This window comes from Malaclemys terrapin, chromosome 1 (genome assembly GCF_027887155.1).
Source record: "Malaclemys terrapin pileata isolate rMalTer1 chromosome 1, rMalTer1.hap1, whole genome shotgun sequence".
In the NCBI taxonomy this organism is placed as follows: domain Eukaryota; kingdom Metazoa; phylum Chordata; order Testudines; family Emydidae; genus Malaclemys; species Malaclemys terrapin.
In genome coordinates, this window is record NC_071505.1 from 159,273,822 (window position 1) to 159,291,487 (window position 17,666).

The 17,666-nt window shown below is 43.9% G+C and overlaps 1 protein-coding gene across 7 annotated transcripts in view; it reads right to left on the minus strand.

The window, feature by feature from the left end:
- CBLB (Cbl proto-oncogene B) overlaps positions 1-17,666 on the minus strand; it is a 209,838-nt gene that overhangs the window by 100,001 nt on the left and 92,171 nt on the right. For all 7 annotated transcript variants that reach the window (XM_054045325.1, XM_054045350.1, XM_054045346.1 and 4 more), the window contains one exon: positions 12,483-12,629. In XM_054045325.1, coding sequence (XP_053901300.1) covers positions 12,483-12,629 — 147 coding nt within the window. The remainder of the gene's footprint in view (positions 1-12,482; positions 12,630-17,666) is intronic.

Below are 17,666 nucleotides of genomic sequence, written 5' to 3' on the forward strand. Positions count from 1 at the left end.
AGCGGCCGGAGTGCCGCCCCTTGGTATTGGCCGCCCCAAGCACCTGCTTCTTAGCACTTAGCTGGTGCCTGGAGCTGCCCTGGTAGGGAGGATCTATCCCAGGAGGAGGGTGAAAAATCTGCATTTAAAATGCCAGACCCCGCTCCTGTGGATCAGGGTTTAAGGGAAAACTGGGGGTCCGGTCTCCTGGAGGGGAGCGCCCTCCCAGCTAACCTTTTGGGAACAGAGAGTGGGGTATCCAAGGGGATCTTACCAATCCAAAGCACCCCATTGAAAGATGTTGTTCTTCCTACCCTTATAAGAGATAAAACTATCTTCAAGGCAGGAGGGGAAAAAATCTCTGCATGGGTAAAGCTTCACAAGGGAGTGGGGTCCAGCCCAGAAAAATTCCAGAGGGAGGGGGCGAGGGCAGGCATGGCTGCAGTACACCCTTTCCTTTGCAAAGCCTCAAACTCATACCTAAATTAAAAGCCTTCCCCAAAGAGGCAGAAGAATCTGCATCAGAGTGTCTACCAGGGTGCACAAAGAAGTGAGAAAATGCAGTAGACACTAAACAAGCTAAATCATGTGAACAAAGCCTGTCCACCATAGATTTGCTGTTAATCTTGTCTCTTTTGCTACTTCATCAAGACAAAGGAGTCTTGGGTCAAGACAAAGGGGTTAATACTAGTGGTAAACCCTTTAAAGATGTGGAACATACATGATTTGTGGAAGAAACTTTTGTACATGTTAGGGTTGGTGCCAAGACAGTCCCCCGAGCCGGTTACTTTTCAGCTTATACCCGTAAACAGGCTGGAAGCTTGGCACAGCAGCAAAAGCATAACAGGCCAATGCTGCTGTGTGGAAGGAGAAACTGAGGCACACTGCCTCATGGCATTGGTGGCTAAATGCCATGACACCTACACTTTAACAGATATTGCCGTCTGCATTCTGTTAACAATACTACACCCCAATCTTTTTTCAGGCACCTGGGGACCAGAAACCCCAAAACTTGCTAGAACACTTATGAATGACATCATATGGTTTAAAGGTACTGAAAGGGAGTGTGAACAAAGACAAACAGGGATTTTACATGTACTGCCTCCGCCATGGACAGTGTCCAAGTCTCTGGCAGTAAGTTCAGGAGGAGGGTGTGATGGTGCACCCCAGAAAGCTTTATGGAAATATGCTTATGAATGTATCTATGACATAACTGGAATATGTTTTATGCTACATATGCCATGTAACATATGAATATATTCATCCTAGCTGTATGCATGTGTCATTGTTGTATTTGAAGTTATGAATACTAGCTGTATACTTGTTTGATTTAAATAGCCTTAGTAAGGCATTTGGCCAGCTTCTTGAGAAAGGAATGTGCAAATTAAGTGCCCAATCAAGAAACACTTAACGAACAATGAACAGGAGTACTTGTGGCACCTTAGACACTAACAAATTTATTAGAGCATAAGCTTTCGTGGACTACAGCCCACTTCTTCGGATGCATACAGAGTCTCTGTATGCATCCGAAGAAGTGGGCTGTAGTCCACGAAAGCTTATGCTCTAATAAATTTGTTAGTCTCTAAGGTGCCACAAGTACTCCTGTTCTTTTTGCGGATACAGACTAACACGGCTGCTACTCTGAAACCTGTCATTAACGAACAATGGATCTTGGAAGGCTCCAATCCATATAAGAAGTCTTCCTGGAGACATTCAAGATAGCATGTGGGTGCCTGTAAAAACTGAGTCATGCATGGACATGTGACTTGCCCTTGTGACTCCAAAACTCCATCCTGGAGCTGGACTTTGCATAGGAGAGAGGAGGGGGTCTCCACCCGTAAGAGAAAGTCTATTTAAGCCCATGGGAGACCCCTCAGCTGGCTCAAGAGATAGCCTCTCCACCCCCAAAGGATACCTGAAAGAAACTGGAACAAAAGGACAGTAATTACAGGGGGTGTGAGTGATTGCTGGACCCAGACTAGAAGGAGACTAGTCTGTAAAAGCAATCTTACTGGAACACCTCTGAGGGGGAGGTTTTATCTGTATTCAGTTTTCTCACTGTATTAGGCATAGGCTTTTATTTTATTTTGCTTGGTATTTCACTTTGTTGTGTCTGTTACTACTTGGAACCACTTAAAACCTACTTTCTGTATTTAATAAAATCACTTTTTACTCATTATTTAACCCAGAGTATGTATTAATACCTTGGGGGAGGAGGGGCAAACAGCTGTGCATCTCTCTATATATCAGTGTTATAGAGGGCGAACAATACAGGGTAAAACGATTTGGGGTTTGGACCCCACTGGGAGTTGGGCATCTGAGTGTTAAAGACAGGAACACTTTCTAAGCTGCTTTCAGTTAAGCTTGCAGTTTGTGGGACGTAGTTCAGAGCTGGGTCTGTGTTTGTGGCCGGCAAGGGTGTCTGGTGCAACCAGGCAAAGCTCTGGAGTCCCAAACTGGCAGGGAAAGCAGGGGCAGTAGTAGTAGTCTTGGCACATCAGTTGGCAGCCCCCAGGGCGTTTCTGTGATCCAACCCATCACAGAGGGAAATTAATGGAATGCCCTCCATGAATGAATCTGTTAAACCCTGTCTTCCTTCAAATACTCCCGTGAGACCCACTTCTGTGTGGGTAAGGGAAATTGTCAACTGATGATGGCTAGATAAATGGTCAGTAGGAACTTCTAATAGTTATCTTAGCTATTAATGTATTTTTAATTAAACAATTTGAAACCATCTGGCTGTGCACATAGCTGGCTGTAAATTCTGAAGGAAGACAAGCATGCTATGATGCATATATTGGTAACCCGCAGAATGTGCCTTAAAGTGGTTGTAGCGGCCCTGATGGTTGTAAAAATAATTACAGCAACACATGTTCTTGGAAAAATAACACTTTGCTTATTATACAACAACAAAATAAAAAGTTTCCAATTCATTTGGGAAGAGCAGTCAAAGAGAAAAATAAGTGTTCAGCACAGACTGGATGCCAGGAATTGATCTTTGAGAATTTACTTTATATCCACATTAAAAAAAAAAAAAAAAAAAAAAAAAAGCAGTATGTCTTACTTTGCTGCTAGACAAAACCCAAAGGGCACAATAATCTAAAGAGCAGGCCTAGGACATAATGAATCATGACTTTTGTTAAAGCTTCATTTATGATATTTCAAATTAAGTCAGAAAAAAAAAAAAAACCCTGATGTGCTTCCAGCAACAAAACAAGGTGGAAAGGGGATTGTGCGATGGTTTCCAATTGTTTTTTTTTTCTTCAGAGAAACTAGAAAACGTTTATATTTGTATTCTGAAAAATCCTAACATGATCAGCTATAAACAAAGAAATAATTCCATCTCTCTGCTCAGGTGACACAAAACAAACATAATTATTTCCATGTTTCTCATTTTAACTGCCTATTATTTCTCTAGGAAATCTCAAGGTAATTTACTTAGTGTTTACCTGAGCCAACTCCCATTGTCCTCAGAATAAGGGCTAAGTAAAAATGAGTAAAAGATCTCTGGATAAGGCGTTCCATGAATTACGCTCATACCAGAATCCTCATACTGTATGTATCTGACAGCCCAAATTCAGGAAGGCAATTAAATAGATGCTTACCATGAAGCACGTGCATACGTGCTGCCCTGAATAGTGCCGTTTTCCTAAATTTTAATTTGTTTAAACAAAAAAATAAGATTTTTGTTCAAGAAGTTATTGGAGTTTTTCCCTCTGCAATTAAAATCTCACTCGCAATGTGCCCTCTTTAAAAGTGCTGATGCAAAAGGAGCTGGACACAGGAGGTCAATGAACCAGTATCCATCAAGGCAGCTATATCTATGTTGAAGCAACATACTAATATGCTTACAATGCATATGTCTGTAATAGTTCTGAAGGGCACCTCACTGAAGTTGGTTATATGGGCCAAAATTTTGATATCTAGGTGCCTAAAGTTAGGCTTCTAAATCTGTATTTGGAAACCTAAATATGTGGGCTGTTTTTTGGGGTCCTGCAGCTGCATAGGTCCTGCAACTCCCACCGACTTCAATGGGATTTTTGGGTGGCCAGCAATCCTGAAAAATCCTATCACTTTTATTTCAGTCTCTAAGGCCCCAATCCTGTCATTTGTTCTCCAGAGGTAGACCTTTGATCACCTGCAGATCCCCATTCACTTCAATGGGGTTCAGCATTGACAAAGGAATCTGACAGCAGGGAGCCAGTTGCAGAATTAGGACCTAAATTTAGGTCTAAGGGGCCAAACTTTGGCATGTGAATTTGAAAATACTGTCTGTGTTTGAGCAATGAATTAAATATTGAACATATTTACTAGTATGAACACTGGAGATTTTATCATTTATTACATCGTGTGCAGCACCCTAAAACTTGAAGTATGCACTATGTTTAGGAAAGGGATACTTAAGTATTTGCAGACCAATTTGTCATAACACGCCACTTTAAAAGGATGTGACCCCCAAAGGCATATCACCGTGTGTTACTCAATGAATTAAAAGACAATTCATGCCTACAAGGCTTCAGGCATTTCATTTCATAAAGAGATTAAATGGTAATGCAAGACAATAACTTTTACTCATCTATGTATTCAACATTCATGCTGTTACATGCTTTACAGTTACTTAAACACAATTAACTAAACCTGGGCGAATGCCAAGGACAATGAGTGCAGATTAACTGTTTACTACTGAGAAGTGAGGTTGTTAATCACAGGCAAGTGTCAGTTTCTTAAAAAGTCAGCCTACTAACAATAGCAGCGATTTATTGAGATCCGTCTATGCTTGGCACCATGCAAAACATAACACACATGGTTCCAGTTCCAAGGAATTTACAGTCTAAATTAGAATCCACCTGGAAAGATTTTTTGTTTTTGTTTTTTTAACTAGAGAAATTAGGATCACCAGTAAAGTGTGGCACAAAAAGAGGCATAAAGACAAGAAGGAGAAGAGAGGCACTAAGTCAGGTGGTTCAGGAAAAGCAGAGAAAGAGGAGGGGTCAGAAGGAAATGAACAAGGCAAGGGTGGAGTTAGAGTTGGATTTAGATTTATGGTTGTGATCTGCAAGTATTCAACAAAGAAATGGAAGTTGCAGCCAGGCCAGCAGGTGAAGTTATCCAAGGATAGCGCATAAAAGGAAAAAAGGGGAAGGGATCAAGGATCAAACTCTAAGGATAACTAAGAAAAGAAGGACACACTAAATGAAAAGTAGAAGATGTGCAGGCATTTTAAAACTTGATATTTACCACTTGGCGTTTTTTAATTGACTTTTTTTAAAAAAAGGGGTGCTCTATCACAAGAAGTTTTAAGTAACATGCCTTGAGCCTTTGAAAATAAAAATCCTTAAAAAAATACATTTTTTTCTGACCATTGATGATGTTTTGAAAGATCTTTTGAGCAGGGCCAATGGCAGCATAAAACATGCTCAGGTTCACCTCCCTTAACAAAGAGAGGATTAAGAGGTGGCTTGATCAGGGTCTGTAAGAACTTATTTGGGGAGATGATTTGAGATAGAAGACTATTTTAGCAGGCAAAGGTCTAATAAGATCCACTGGCTGGAAGCTGAAACTAGACAAAAGTCAGATGAGAAATAAGGGCAATTTACCAGCAATTAAACACTAGAACCATTACCTACGGCCATAGCAGACTACCCATCCTTTGACGTCTCTTAAATCAAGACTGGGTGTCTTTCTAAGGCCTTGTCTACACTACGAGAGTAGTTCGATTTTACTTAAATCGAATTTTTGGAATCGATATTGCAAAGTCGAACGTGTGTGTCCACACTAAGGACAGTAATTCGACTTTGTGAGTCCACACTAACGGGGAAAGCGTCGACATTGGAAGTGGTGCACTGTGGTCAGCTATCCCACAGTTCCCGGAGTCCCCGCTGCCCATTGGAATTCTGGGTGGAGCCGCAAATGCCTTCTGGGTAAAAAAAATGTGTCCAGGGTGCTTTTGGGTAACTGTCGTCATCCGTCCATCACTCCCGCCCTCCCTCCCTGAAAGCGCCGGCGGGAAATCAGTTCGCGCACTTTTCTAGTCAGTGACAGCGCGGACGCCACAGCACTGCGAGCATGGAGCCTGCTGCAACCATCACTGCAGTTGTGGCCGCTCTCAACGCCTCGCAACTTATCATACACCTTTCCCTGAGGCAGATGCAGAAAAGTCAGGCGAGGAGGCTACGTCAACGCGGTGATGGCCTGAAGTCTGAGAGTAGCACAGACCTCTCAGAAAGCAGGGGACCCAGCGCCGAGAACATCACGGTGGCAATGGGTCATGTTGATGCCGTCGAAAGGAGATTCTGGGCACGGGAAACAAGCACTGAGTGGTGGGACCGCATAGTGCTGCAGGTCTGGGATGAATCCCAGTGGCTGCGAAACTATCGCATGCGGAAGGGAACTTTCCTGGAACTTTGTGAGTTGCTGTCCCCTGCCCTGAAGCGCAATGACACCCGGATGCGAGCAGCCCTGACTGTCCAGAAGCGAGTGGCCATAGCCCTGTGGAAGCTTGCAACGCCAGACAGCTACCGGTCAGTCGCGAACCAGTTTGGGGTGGGCAAATCTACCGTGGGGGTTGTTGTGATGCAAGTAGCCAAGGCAATCGTTGATGTACTGCTGCCAAAGGTAGTCACCCTGGGAAACGTGGAGGCGATCATAGATGGCTTCGCAGCGATGGGATTCCCAAACTGCGGTGGGGCCATAGATGGAACTCACATCCCTATCCTGGCACCGGAACACCAGGCCAGCCAGTACATTAACAGAAAGGGCTACTTTTCCATGGTGCTGCAAGCACTGGTGGACCACAGGGGACGTTTTACCAACATCTACGTGGGATGGCCGGGCAAGGTTCATGACGCTCGTGTTTTCAGGAACTCTGGTCTGTTTAGACGGCTGCAGCAAGGTATTTACTTCCCGGACCACAAAATAACTCTTGGGGATGTGGAGATGCCTATAGTCATCCTCGGGGACCCAGCCTACCCGCTAATGCCCTGGCTCATGAAGCCCTATACTGGCGCCCTGGACACTGAAAAAGAACTCTTCAACTACCGGCTGAGCAAGTGCAGAATGGTGGTGAAGTGTGCTTTTGGACGTCTCAAGGGGAGATGGAGAAGCTTACTGACTCGCTGTGATCTCAGCGAAACCAATATCCCCATTGTTATTGCAGCTTGCTGTGTGCTCCACAATCTCTGTGAGAGCAAGGGGGAGACCTTTATGGCGGGGTGGGAGGTTGAGGAAAATAGCCTGGCTGCTGATTACTCACAGCCAGACAGCCGGGCGATTAGAAGAGACCAGCGGGAAGCGCTGTGCATCCGGAAGGCTTTGAAAGCAAAGTTCCTGAGTGAGCAGGGTAACCTGTGACTTTAAAGTTTGTGTATTGAGAAGCTAAACCTGCCCCCGTTTCTTTGCCCAGTTAATGTTGACTATCCTATCCAGTTACATACCCCCTTCACCCCACTTCCAACACACGTTTCAAAATAAAAATAGTTCTACTTTGTTAAAGCACACCGTTTTCTTTAATACTGTATTCGCGGGAATTTTTTAAAACTGGGACGCAGACTGTGGTGCGGAGCGGGTGTACTGTAGTGGCGCGAATGCAGCTTCTAAACTCAAGGATTGACAGGCTCCGCTGCGGTGGGATGGTTGTTTCAACGGAGCCTGTCACCCCTCCTGATAGGGACTGTGTGTATGGGGGGGGTCTATGTGACTTTGTGGCAGGGGGAGGACGGTTACAGATCCCCTGCTGTGTGGCTCTGTGATCCTGCCTAAGGACCGCCGCTTAAGATCTGTAACTGCCCTCCCCTGCCACAAAGTCACAGAGCAACCCACCCCCCACCACATAACATGAAAACAACCTCCCAGACTAACCAGGGTAACTAGTCACTGCATCACTGCACTATGTATGTGCCCTGCTGCTGTGCCTGCCCCCGACTATATACCCTGCCAAAGGTGACTGTCCTGTCGAATTACCAACCCCCTATCCCCCCCTCCTCCAAAAGAACATGATGGAAACAGTAGTTAACAGAAACGTATTTTTTATTATCAACCAAACATGGAACTGGGAAAGTGAAACTTGGACGGGGGCTTGTGTCAGGCGGGAAGGAAAGAACTTGCCAAATTTTGGGGAATGAGAGCCTTCTGCTGCTCGAGCTCTCTGCAGGGGTGGAGTGAGAGTTAGCAGGGACTCTGCCGCCTCTCCTTCTGTGCACTTTGGGTGAGGGGAGTATGGGACTTGGTGGCGGGGGAGGGCGGTTAGAGATGGACTGCAGCGGGGCTCTGTCCTCCTGCCTCCGTTCCTGCAGAACATCCACAAGGCGCCGGAGCGTGTCCGTTTGCTCCCTCATTAGTCCAAGCAGGGTTTGAGTCGCCTGCTGGTCTTCCTGACGCCACCTCTCCTCCCGATCCATGTTGGCTTGGTGCATTCGGGTCAAGTTCTCCCGCCACTGGGTCTGCTGTGCTGCCTGGGCTCTGGAGCAGGCTATAAGCTCCGAGAACATGTCCTCCCGTGTCCTCTTCTTCTTATGCCTAATCCGCGCTAGCCTCTGGGAGTGTGATGACAGGCTAGGTTGTGAGACAGTCGCAGATGGGGCTGTGGGAATGGGAAAAAGGGAGTGAATTCCTCAGAAAGATAAATGTAGTTGTGAACAAAGAACATAGTCTTTCTCTGTTAACAAGACCATGCACAGCACCTATCACATGCGCACTCAGCACAAGGTCGAATTCTCGGCCTTCGCATTCAGTGCCTGGGGTCTTCTACAGCACATTTGAGAAGCCTCTCAGGAGAACGGAATTTCTGTTGCAGGCAGACATGGTAAGCCGTAGACTTGTGGCAGCTTAAAACTTTAATATTAGCAATGGCCTCATTTCACATTGAAATCAATGTCGGTCCCTGCTGCCAGCAATTCGGCAAGCAGGAAGTCTGCTCCTGTCCCACACCCTCGCGGCTGTCCCCGGGAACGATCCCTTTCGGCTGCCCCTCTCCCGCCTCCACCGCGTGGCTGCAAACCAGCGGTTACAGTTCTGTAAAGGAACGGCAAAGCAGTCCCAACACTAACATTCCCCTACCTCATTCAAAGCAGGTCATCATGAGCGACATCACCCTCATGAGGATCTCTGACAGCGAGAAAGAGAGAATGCTCCGGGAAAGCCTGCAAAGACCAGGGCCGTATGCCGCCATGCTGTGCAGAGCAATGATTCCAGAGTACTTGATAGTCTCGTGGCGTGGCAACGTGTCCTACTACGGAGGACCCAATAAGGCCGCTCTCCCCAAGAACCTAATGCAGCGGATTTCCAATTACCTCCAGGAGAGCTTCCTCGAGATGTCACAGGAGGATTTCTGCTCCATCCCCGGACATATAGACCGCATTTTACTGTAGCTGCTGTAGCAGTGACTAACCAGTAGAGCGGCTTGGGCAGGACAATCATGCAAAACCGGACATTGCTAGATTTTTTTTCAATAGTTGCACTGCCCATGACTGAACCGTTAAGCTAATCAAACTAATCATGAGAAACCCATTTTTTAAATTGTTAATATTCCTGTTCTGTTACAAATAAATGTTTAGATTTTTACAACACTTACTGGCTGATCCTTCCCCAGATTCTGTGTCCGGGGTAACGGCTGGGGAGGGTTGGTAGGGAATCTCTGTAAGGGTGATGAAGAGATCCTGGCTGTCGGGGAAATCAGCGTTGTGAGCGCTGTCGACTGCCTCGTCCTCCTCATCTCCTTCCTCATCTTCCCCGTCCGCTAACATGTCCGAGGATCCAGCCGTGGACACTATCCCATCCTCAGAGTCCACGGTCACTGGTGGGGTAGTGGTGGCGGCCGCACCGAGGATGGAATGCAGTGCCTCGTAGAAACGGGATGTCTGGGGATGGGATCCGGAGCGTCCGTTTGCCTCTTTGGTCTTCTGGTAGCCTTGTCTCAGCTCCTTGATTTTCACGCGGCACTGCGTTACATCCCGGCTGTATCCTCTCTCTGCCATGTCTTTAGAGATCTTCTCGTAGATCTTTGCATTCCGTCTTTTGGATCGCAGCTCGGAAAGCACGGACTCATCGCCCCACACAGCGATGAGATCCAAGACTTCCCGATCAGTCCATGCTGGGGCCCTCTTTCTATTCTGAGATTGCACGGCCATCACTGCTGGAGAGCTCTGCATCGTTGCCAGTGCTGCTGAGCTCGCCACGATGTCCAGACAGGAAATGAGATTCAAACTGGCCAGACAGGAAAAGGAATTCAAATTCAAATTTTCCCGGGGCTTTTCCTGTGTGGCAGTTCAGAGCATCCGAGCTCGTACTGCTGTCCAGAGCGTCAACAGAGTGGTGCACTGTGGGATAGCTCCCGGAGCTATTAGCGTCGATTTCCATCCACACCTAGCCTAATTCGACATGGCCATGTCGAATTTAGCGCTACTCCCCTCGTCGGGGAGGAGTACAGAAGTCGAATTAAAGAGACCTCTATGTCGAACTAAATACCTTCGCGGTGTGGACGGGTGCAGGGTTAATTCGATGTAACGGCGCTAACTTCGACATAAACGCCTAGTGTAGACCAGGCCTAAAAGACATGCTCTAGCTCAAGTAGAAGTTAGAGGCTTGACTCAGGAACTGTTTGGTGAAATGCTATGGCCTGTGTTATGCAGGAAGTCAAACTAGATGATCATAATGGTCCCTTGTGACCTTAAAAATCTATGAATCTCGCCAACCTCTTTTTCTGTTCCTGCCACTATAAATGTTTTGTAATGATAAATACTGATAATGAAGGCGTGACAAGACTGTATCACATATTCATCTACAGTCTGTGTAAAGCCCATAAAGTATTTAAAAAATAATGTTACAACTTGTGTTTGACATGTTCTATTTAGTTGCCAGTTTTTTAAACAATCCTGTATGCTCACAACCCCCTCCTTCTTGTACAGCATATTCTTCTAAAAACTCGCTTCTTTCATTAAGCCTCCCAGAACTCATCTACACAGATGTGTTATTTCCATCTATTCCTGCACTTTAACTGTTATTCCACCTGTCATATCAGAATTGGACTCTAGGGACCTCAGTGCAGGGACTCCATCTTAACATATTTGTAAAGTAGCACACAAATATAGTCAAACATTACTAAACTAAGAGTATGCGTTAGGCCGTAAACTTGTTCACTGAAAATGTAACAATATGGGGAGGGAACATCAGATTCAGTTAAAGTTCCTAATTCAGTCTATGGTAATTCTCTTGTAGCAGGACATGTATATTGTTCTTGCCTACATTATACGATGCATTGTGTTCCCCCCTCCCCCCCAACATATCGTAAAATTCACCCTAGACGCAATGGCCCATCAAAAATGAGTAATTGTATTTATTCTACTCCAAGAGTATCAATTAACTTAAATTATATGGTTTAGACAATCTTTGGAGTGCCAGTATCTAATTAAGGTGAAACTATCTTTTTCTGATGGTTTGGAGCAAGTGCCCTTTAGTTTACTAGAAGGATAGAAAATATTTCTGGAGTGATGAGACAGCAGCTTCTCACCCTCACCTTCAAGGGCCTAAATCATCTCACCTCCACCTGTGTATCTTCTCTCATTTTGACACATTTAGCAGTAGGTGTTTGCAGGATCAGAACCAAAGTATTCATATTCACCTTCAAATTTAATTTCTCAGATGTAAAAGAATGATGAAATAATTTAACATACTGTGTCAATGTTTAAGTGAAAACAATTCTTTAAACTAAAATGAAAGGGATTATGGACAGGAGTAAGTGTGGTATTCTTTTCACTATGGGCCTCTAATGTTACACTGGTTAGCAGAAGAGGATTTTGAGACAAGTAGTGGTTTTAGTCTGAGATTAGAGGAGAGTATTGTAATTTCTGTAACATGGAACTATAAAGCATAAGTATAGGCCAGTATTTTCAAAACAACTTAAGTATTATGCAATTTAGCACATGACAGCAGCACCTGCATCTTCTGCTGGTCACCCTAGATTCTCTGCTCTCTCTTGCCTACAGAGATTAACAAGAAAAAAAAATTATATTCCTATCTTGCTTGAAAATTTGGTCTTAGCCTTACTTTCCAAATTTAAGATTTTGCTTAACACATGGAAGGATAAACTAGAAATGGAAACCACCAGGAAAGTGAAAAGCAGACAGGACTTGTTTGTGGGATTTGGAGAAAAGGATCAAAATTCATATTAATTTTAAGAAAATGAAAAAAATATTGGATCATAGGTTTTGCACCCTCCACAGCAATACAATTTTAAAGATTAAAAGAAAGACAAAACTTTCTTCCTAATTTTCCCTTTATGCCACCCATAGTTAATTTTTCTTTGTGTATTTTACCTACAGAAGCAAAACTAATGTACCCAACCTTTAATCTTGAAACTAATAACCATAAAGAAATTAAACAAAATCATCATTATGGCATCTCTGGCAAAAAATAATTATATCTATTCTATTTGCATTCTTTAAAACAGTACTTCTCCGTATGCATGTTATAAGACAGAATTCACAATCCTTCTAACCAGCAATACTTACTTGTCTCCAAAAAATTTTCTCCAGAATTCTGCAGCATCTGCTTTTGTGATACGGAAGTTGTCACCCTGGAATTGGCCATTAGGAAATATTGCTTTGATTTCCGCCAGCATGTGGCTGAAGATCAGGGACAGCTTTGTAAGGTTTCGCCTGCAATTATAAAAAAAATAAAGAGGGAAAACCTTAAAACCATTAATAGGTCTTTCAACTTGCTGTTTATATTATTGTCTGATAAAAGGGAAACAAAGAACCCCCAATTCAAGCCCCAGTAACTGACTATCACATTTTATTATATTTTTTCATATGTTTTAACATACATTCCACTGACAATTTATACTTAGCTTTAAGCTACAACTTTCAACAACAGAATATAATTTGATTCTGTTTAGCATCTGTTTGTGAAAGTTCATGGGACCTCAAAGTTCTTTAATCAAAAGATATCTTAGGATTGCCTACAAGCAGGAGCGCCGCCAGCTTTTCTGCCGCCCTAGGCAGCAGAAGGTCCCGCCCTGAAATGCCGCCCCCCACAGAGGCAGCGGAAGGTCCCCCCGCCAAAATACTGCCACCCCCCAAATTGTAGCGCCTTAGGCGACCACCTAGCTCGCCTAATAGGTTGTGCCGGCCCTGCCTACAAGCCCCATCCTTGTACTGTTTAATTGCTGAATATTAGACAGACAACTACTATGGACTTGGGTAATCACTAAATACATTTTCATGTGTGACATACCACCTTTCAATCCCGTTTTCCAGAGGTGTAAGGACAGTGTTAACGGTCCACTCGTCCCATTCATTCTGCCTGACACTTTTATTCTCTTTTCTGCAGATACTTCCTATTTCTTGTTTTCTTTAATATGCCTCCTCTAGTATTAATGTTTCCTTCAAGTTTTCAGTGGCAAACAAAATCAAGACTTTTGCTACTAGTTCACTTCTGTAAATTTTCAGGTTTCATATCAGTTCATTACCAGCAGCAATTTAGTTTTGGTGACAAAAAATCCCATTTAGTATAGTGAAAAGAACAATGCATCCTTCAAAATCAGATCATCCTTTCTTGTGAGTTTGTGAGAAGAGGCTTTAGGAAGAAAAACTCCCCCACAGCTTTCATTGGGTGGGGGGGGGGGGGGGAGGAGAATATCCTTAATCACCCTAGAAAGATCCAGGGTTTTTAACTCTGTGGTAAAGGCCTCAGGGCCACCCCACAAATGTAGCAGATCTCTGGATAAATTTTTTGTATCTAATTAATCTTTAAAAATTAAGGGAAGAACCATTTTTAACTACACAAATTAAAAGCCTCCCTTACAACTCTATAGTGCTGAAAACAATTAAACCAAGACATAATAAAATCTGTTTACTGACTATGTGTAACCATTTTGTAATTGCTTGTAGCTTTTTTTTGAGAGAAAATTTCAAAGTTTAAGTTACAAAGTTACTTTTCTAGATACACAAGAAGTACAATTGATGAAGTTACCCATGACAAAATAAAATATTTTTCAGAATAGGAAAAATATATTTTCCCTGATCACCTAACTCAAATAGTTGAATTGATTTCCCAAAGCCTTCCCAAAAGGAAATGCAACTTAGGACTGAAAATAAACATGGAAAATTTCAGCCCAAATAGAAGAATACTGAAGAACTCATGAGCAATTGAAAATAGAGAGTTAGAATGGAAGCTGAACTGAAGCTTTAACTATAGGTTTTGCTATCAGGGAAGCGATGATAAAAAGAATTACAATAAAAGCACAAGTCTTTAAAAAAAAAAAGTAATTAATATACTGCCTTGCCTCACCCTCCCAAATGGCTGTGGGGTTAGTTCTTCTGCAGTCTCTAATTAATCCAGTAAAATCAGATGCCTATAATTAGGGTGTTCAACTGTTTCTTATTTTCTGGATTTGTTCCCCTCCATCTCCTCCACTCCCTAGTTCCTTTGTTCTTTAATTAGGCCCATATGTTCTTTATTTTTACTTCTTAGGACTCAGGCCTGAAACACAGTGCAAGCAACGATCATCTACAGTGACCTTTTCAACCACCAGGGTCCTCCTCAGCGTAAATTATATTTTTTAAGTCATATCTTCCTCCCACTTCCCATCTGCTCTCCACATCTGGAGGACTGATGCCCATTACAGATTCAACCAGTTCGGGAAGAGCTAAATGGACAGACTGTTTGACATGGTCAAACAGTGCATTGATTTCAATAAGACAAGTTGCGCTGAAAGTGAGGCAAGTGATAAAGTATCATGCTGAACACAGGACAAGTATTAGTGTCTGTTCTATGATCAGGCAGCCATTTAATTATACAACAGTGGCTCTGACCTGCAAACAACTCAAGTCAGAGGCATTATTTTCAAAGGAAAAAGTTTTTCTTTGATTTCACTGAAAATATATTAATGCCCATCTCTTATTTAGTGTTTTCATCAGTAAACTTTTGAAGCACAATTAGTGCAACAGATACTTAATACATATTTTACAGAAGAATCCATAGTAGATAGCGGCAGCCCCACTGCACCACCGGAAACCACGATCGACTGGGAGAGTCTCCAGGATCGACCAGTAGATCCCGAACGACTGGTTGGTGACCACTGGCCTAAGCTAAGGCAGGCTCCCTGTGTGCCCTGATCCCACGCTGCTCCCAAAAGCAGCCAGCACACCCCCGTGGCCCTGGGAGAAGGGATCTCCGCACACGGCTCCTGCCTGCAAGCACCACCCCTGCAGTTCCTATTGGCCGGGAACAGGGAACTGTGGCCAATGGGAGCTGTGGGGGTGGTGCCAGTAGAGAGAGGCAGTGGACGGAGCCACATGACCCCCCCCCCCCAGGGGCTGCAGAGGAGCGTTGGCTCCTTCCAGGAGTGGCATGGGGCTGGGGCAAGAAGGGAGCCTATCTAAGCCCTGCTGCGCCGTCTACCGGGAGCCACCGGAAGTGCCGCCAGGCGGAAGGCAACACCCCAACCCCCCTCCAGAGCCAGCACCCCGAACCGCAGCCAGCACCCCAAACCCCTGCCCCAGCCCGGTGAAAGTGAGTGAGGGTGGGGGAGAGCGAGCGACGGAGGGAGGAGGATGGAGTGAGTGGGGCGGGGCTTCGGGGAAGGGTGGGGTAGATCATGGATTGCCCTTAAATTCAAAAAGTGATCTTGGGCGTAAAAAGGTTGGAGACCACTGGCTTAGGCCATGCTGATTAGGCCTCAACTGGAGTATTGTGTCCAGTTCTGGGTGCCACATTTCAGGGAAGATGTGGACAAATTAGAGAAAGTCTGGGGGGAGGAACAAAAACAATTAAAAGGTCTAGAAAACATGACCTATATGAGGGAAGATTGAAAAAATTGGGTTTATTTAGTCTGGAGAAGAGAAGACTGAGGGGGTGTGTGTTAAATGAAGGGGAGGAGGGGTAGCTCCTTCTAACGAACACCCAGCCAGCAGCTATAAAATCCCTCTTAGTAGCTGTTCTCTAATTGCTCTACCTGTAAAGGGTTAAAAAGTCTCACTGCTATGCATAGGTAAAAAGAAGTGAGTGGGCACCTGGCCAAAAGAGCAATGGGAAGGCTAGAACTTTTTAAAATTCAAAGAGTCCTTTTTTGTCTGTCTGTTGTTCTCGGGGAGAAGCAGACGGGGCAGTTATGCTGTGAGTAGCTTGGGCCAGGTATGAAAAATTATCAGCATCATACCTAGAAACTGCTCATCTAAAACTCCAGATATGTAAGTAGATCAGGAAATGTCTAGGAAGACGTGATTAGGTTTATCCCTTTTATTTCTTTATGGCTTGTGGATTCCTCTGTGCTAAGCCCAGGTGCTTTTGTTTTGCTTGTAACCTTGAAGCTGGACCTCAAGAGAGCTATTCTTGATGCTTAATCCTTGTAATTTTTTTTTAATCTAGCAAAAGCCTAAATCCCAGATGTATTTTCTTTTTTTTTTATTAATAAAATTTACCTTTTTTAAGAACAGAATTGGATTTGTGTGTCCTAAGAGGTTTGTGCCCATGTTTAATTAACTGGTGGCAACAGCTGATTTCCTTCGTTTTTCTTCTCAGCTCTTCCCCGGTGGAGGGGTGACAGGTCTTGAGGGTACCCCACAGGAAGGAATTCTCAAGTGCGCCTTCCTGGGTTCTCAAAGGGGTTTTGCACTTGTGGGGTGGCAGCATCTACCAATCCAAGGTCAGAGAAAAGCTGTAACCTTGGGAGTTTAATACAAGCTGGGAATTGCCAGTATTAATTTTTAGAGTCCTTGCAGACCTCCACCTTCTGCACTTGAAGTGCCAGAGTGGGGAATCAGCCTTGACAGGGGGACATAACAGTTTTCAAGTGCATAAAAGGTTGTTACAAGGAGGAGGGAGAAACATTGTTCTCTTTAACCTCTGGGGATAGGACAAGAAGCAATGTGCTTAAATTGCAGCAAGTTCAGTTTAGGTTGGACAATTAGGAAAAACTTCATAACTGTCAGGGTAGTTAGGTAATGGAATAAATTGTCTAGGGACGTTGTGGAGTATCCATCATTGGAGGTTTTTAAGAACAGGTTAGACAAACACCTGTCAGGGATGGTCTAGAGAATACTTAGTCCTGCCTTGAATGCGGGGAACTGGACTAGAAGACCTCTTGAGGTCCCTGCTAATCCTAAAATTCTATGATTCTAAATAAAAACTTGTAGTCAGGGCATTGGAATGAGAGAGAAAACAGTAACATTAGTGGGCAAAATTGTCTACCATATACATCTACAAATACATCGTATGAAAGAAAGCAATACATTGTCACCATCACTGCATGATAAAGGACTAGTAATCTTATACCAAAATTAGAGTGATGTTTTTACGGACCCAAACACAACAGGGGTTGTAATTCACTTTAATGATTTTTCCATTAATAACTTTTCAGGTTATATAACATTTCCCCCAAAGTGACAGCACCATAAGGAGTTATAAATGTAAGATGCCTCACTTAAAATCTGGTATGAATTCCCTTATATTAAAAAAGGCAAACTAATCTCATTCTTGTTTACACAGACAAATGCAAACCAAAGTCGATTCCCTTCTAATAATTTAACCAACTTGAAAAATGAAGGAAAAACAAACCTGAAATACTACACAAGAAATGTGTACCAATTAAGGGACAACCCTGCCAAAGCTTACTATCAACTGTAGAGCTAGCGTCTCTGCTGCGCTCAGCACAGCTAAGAGTGGCAAGGCAGAAAGGTCTCTACATCAACCGT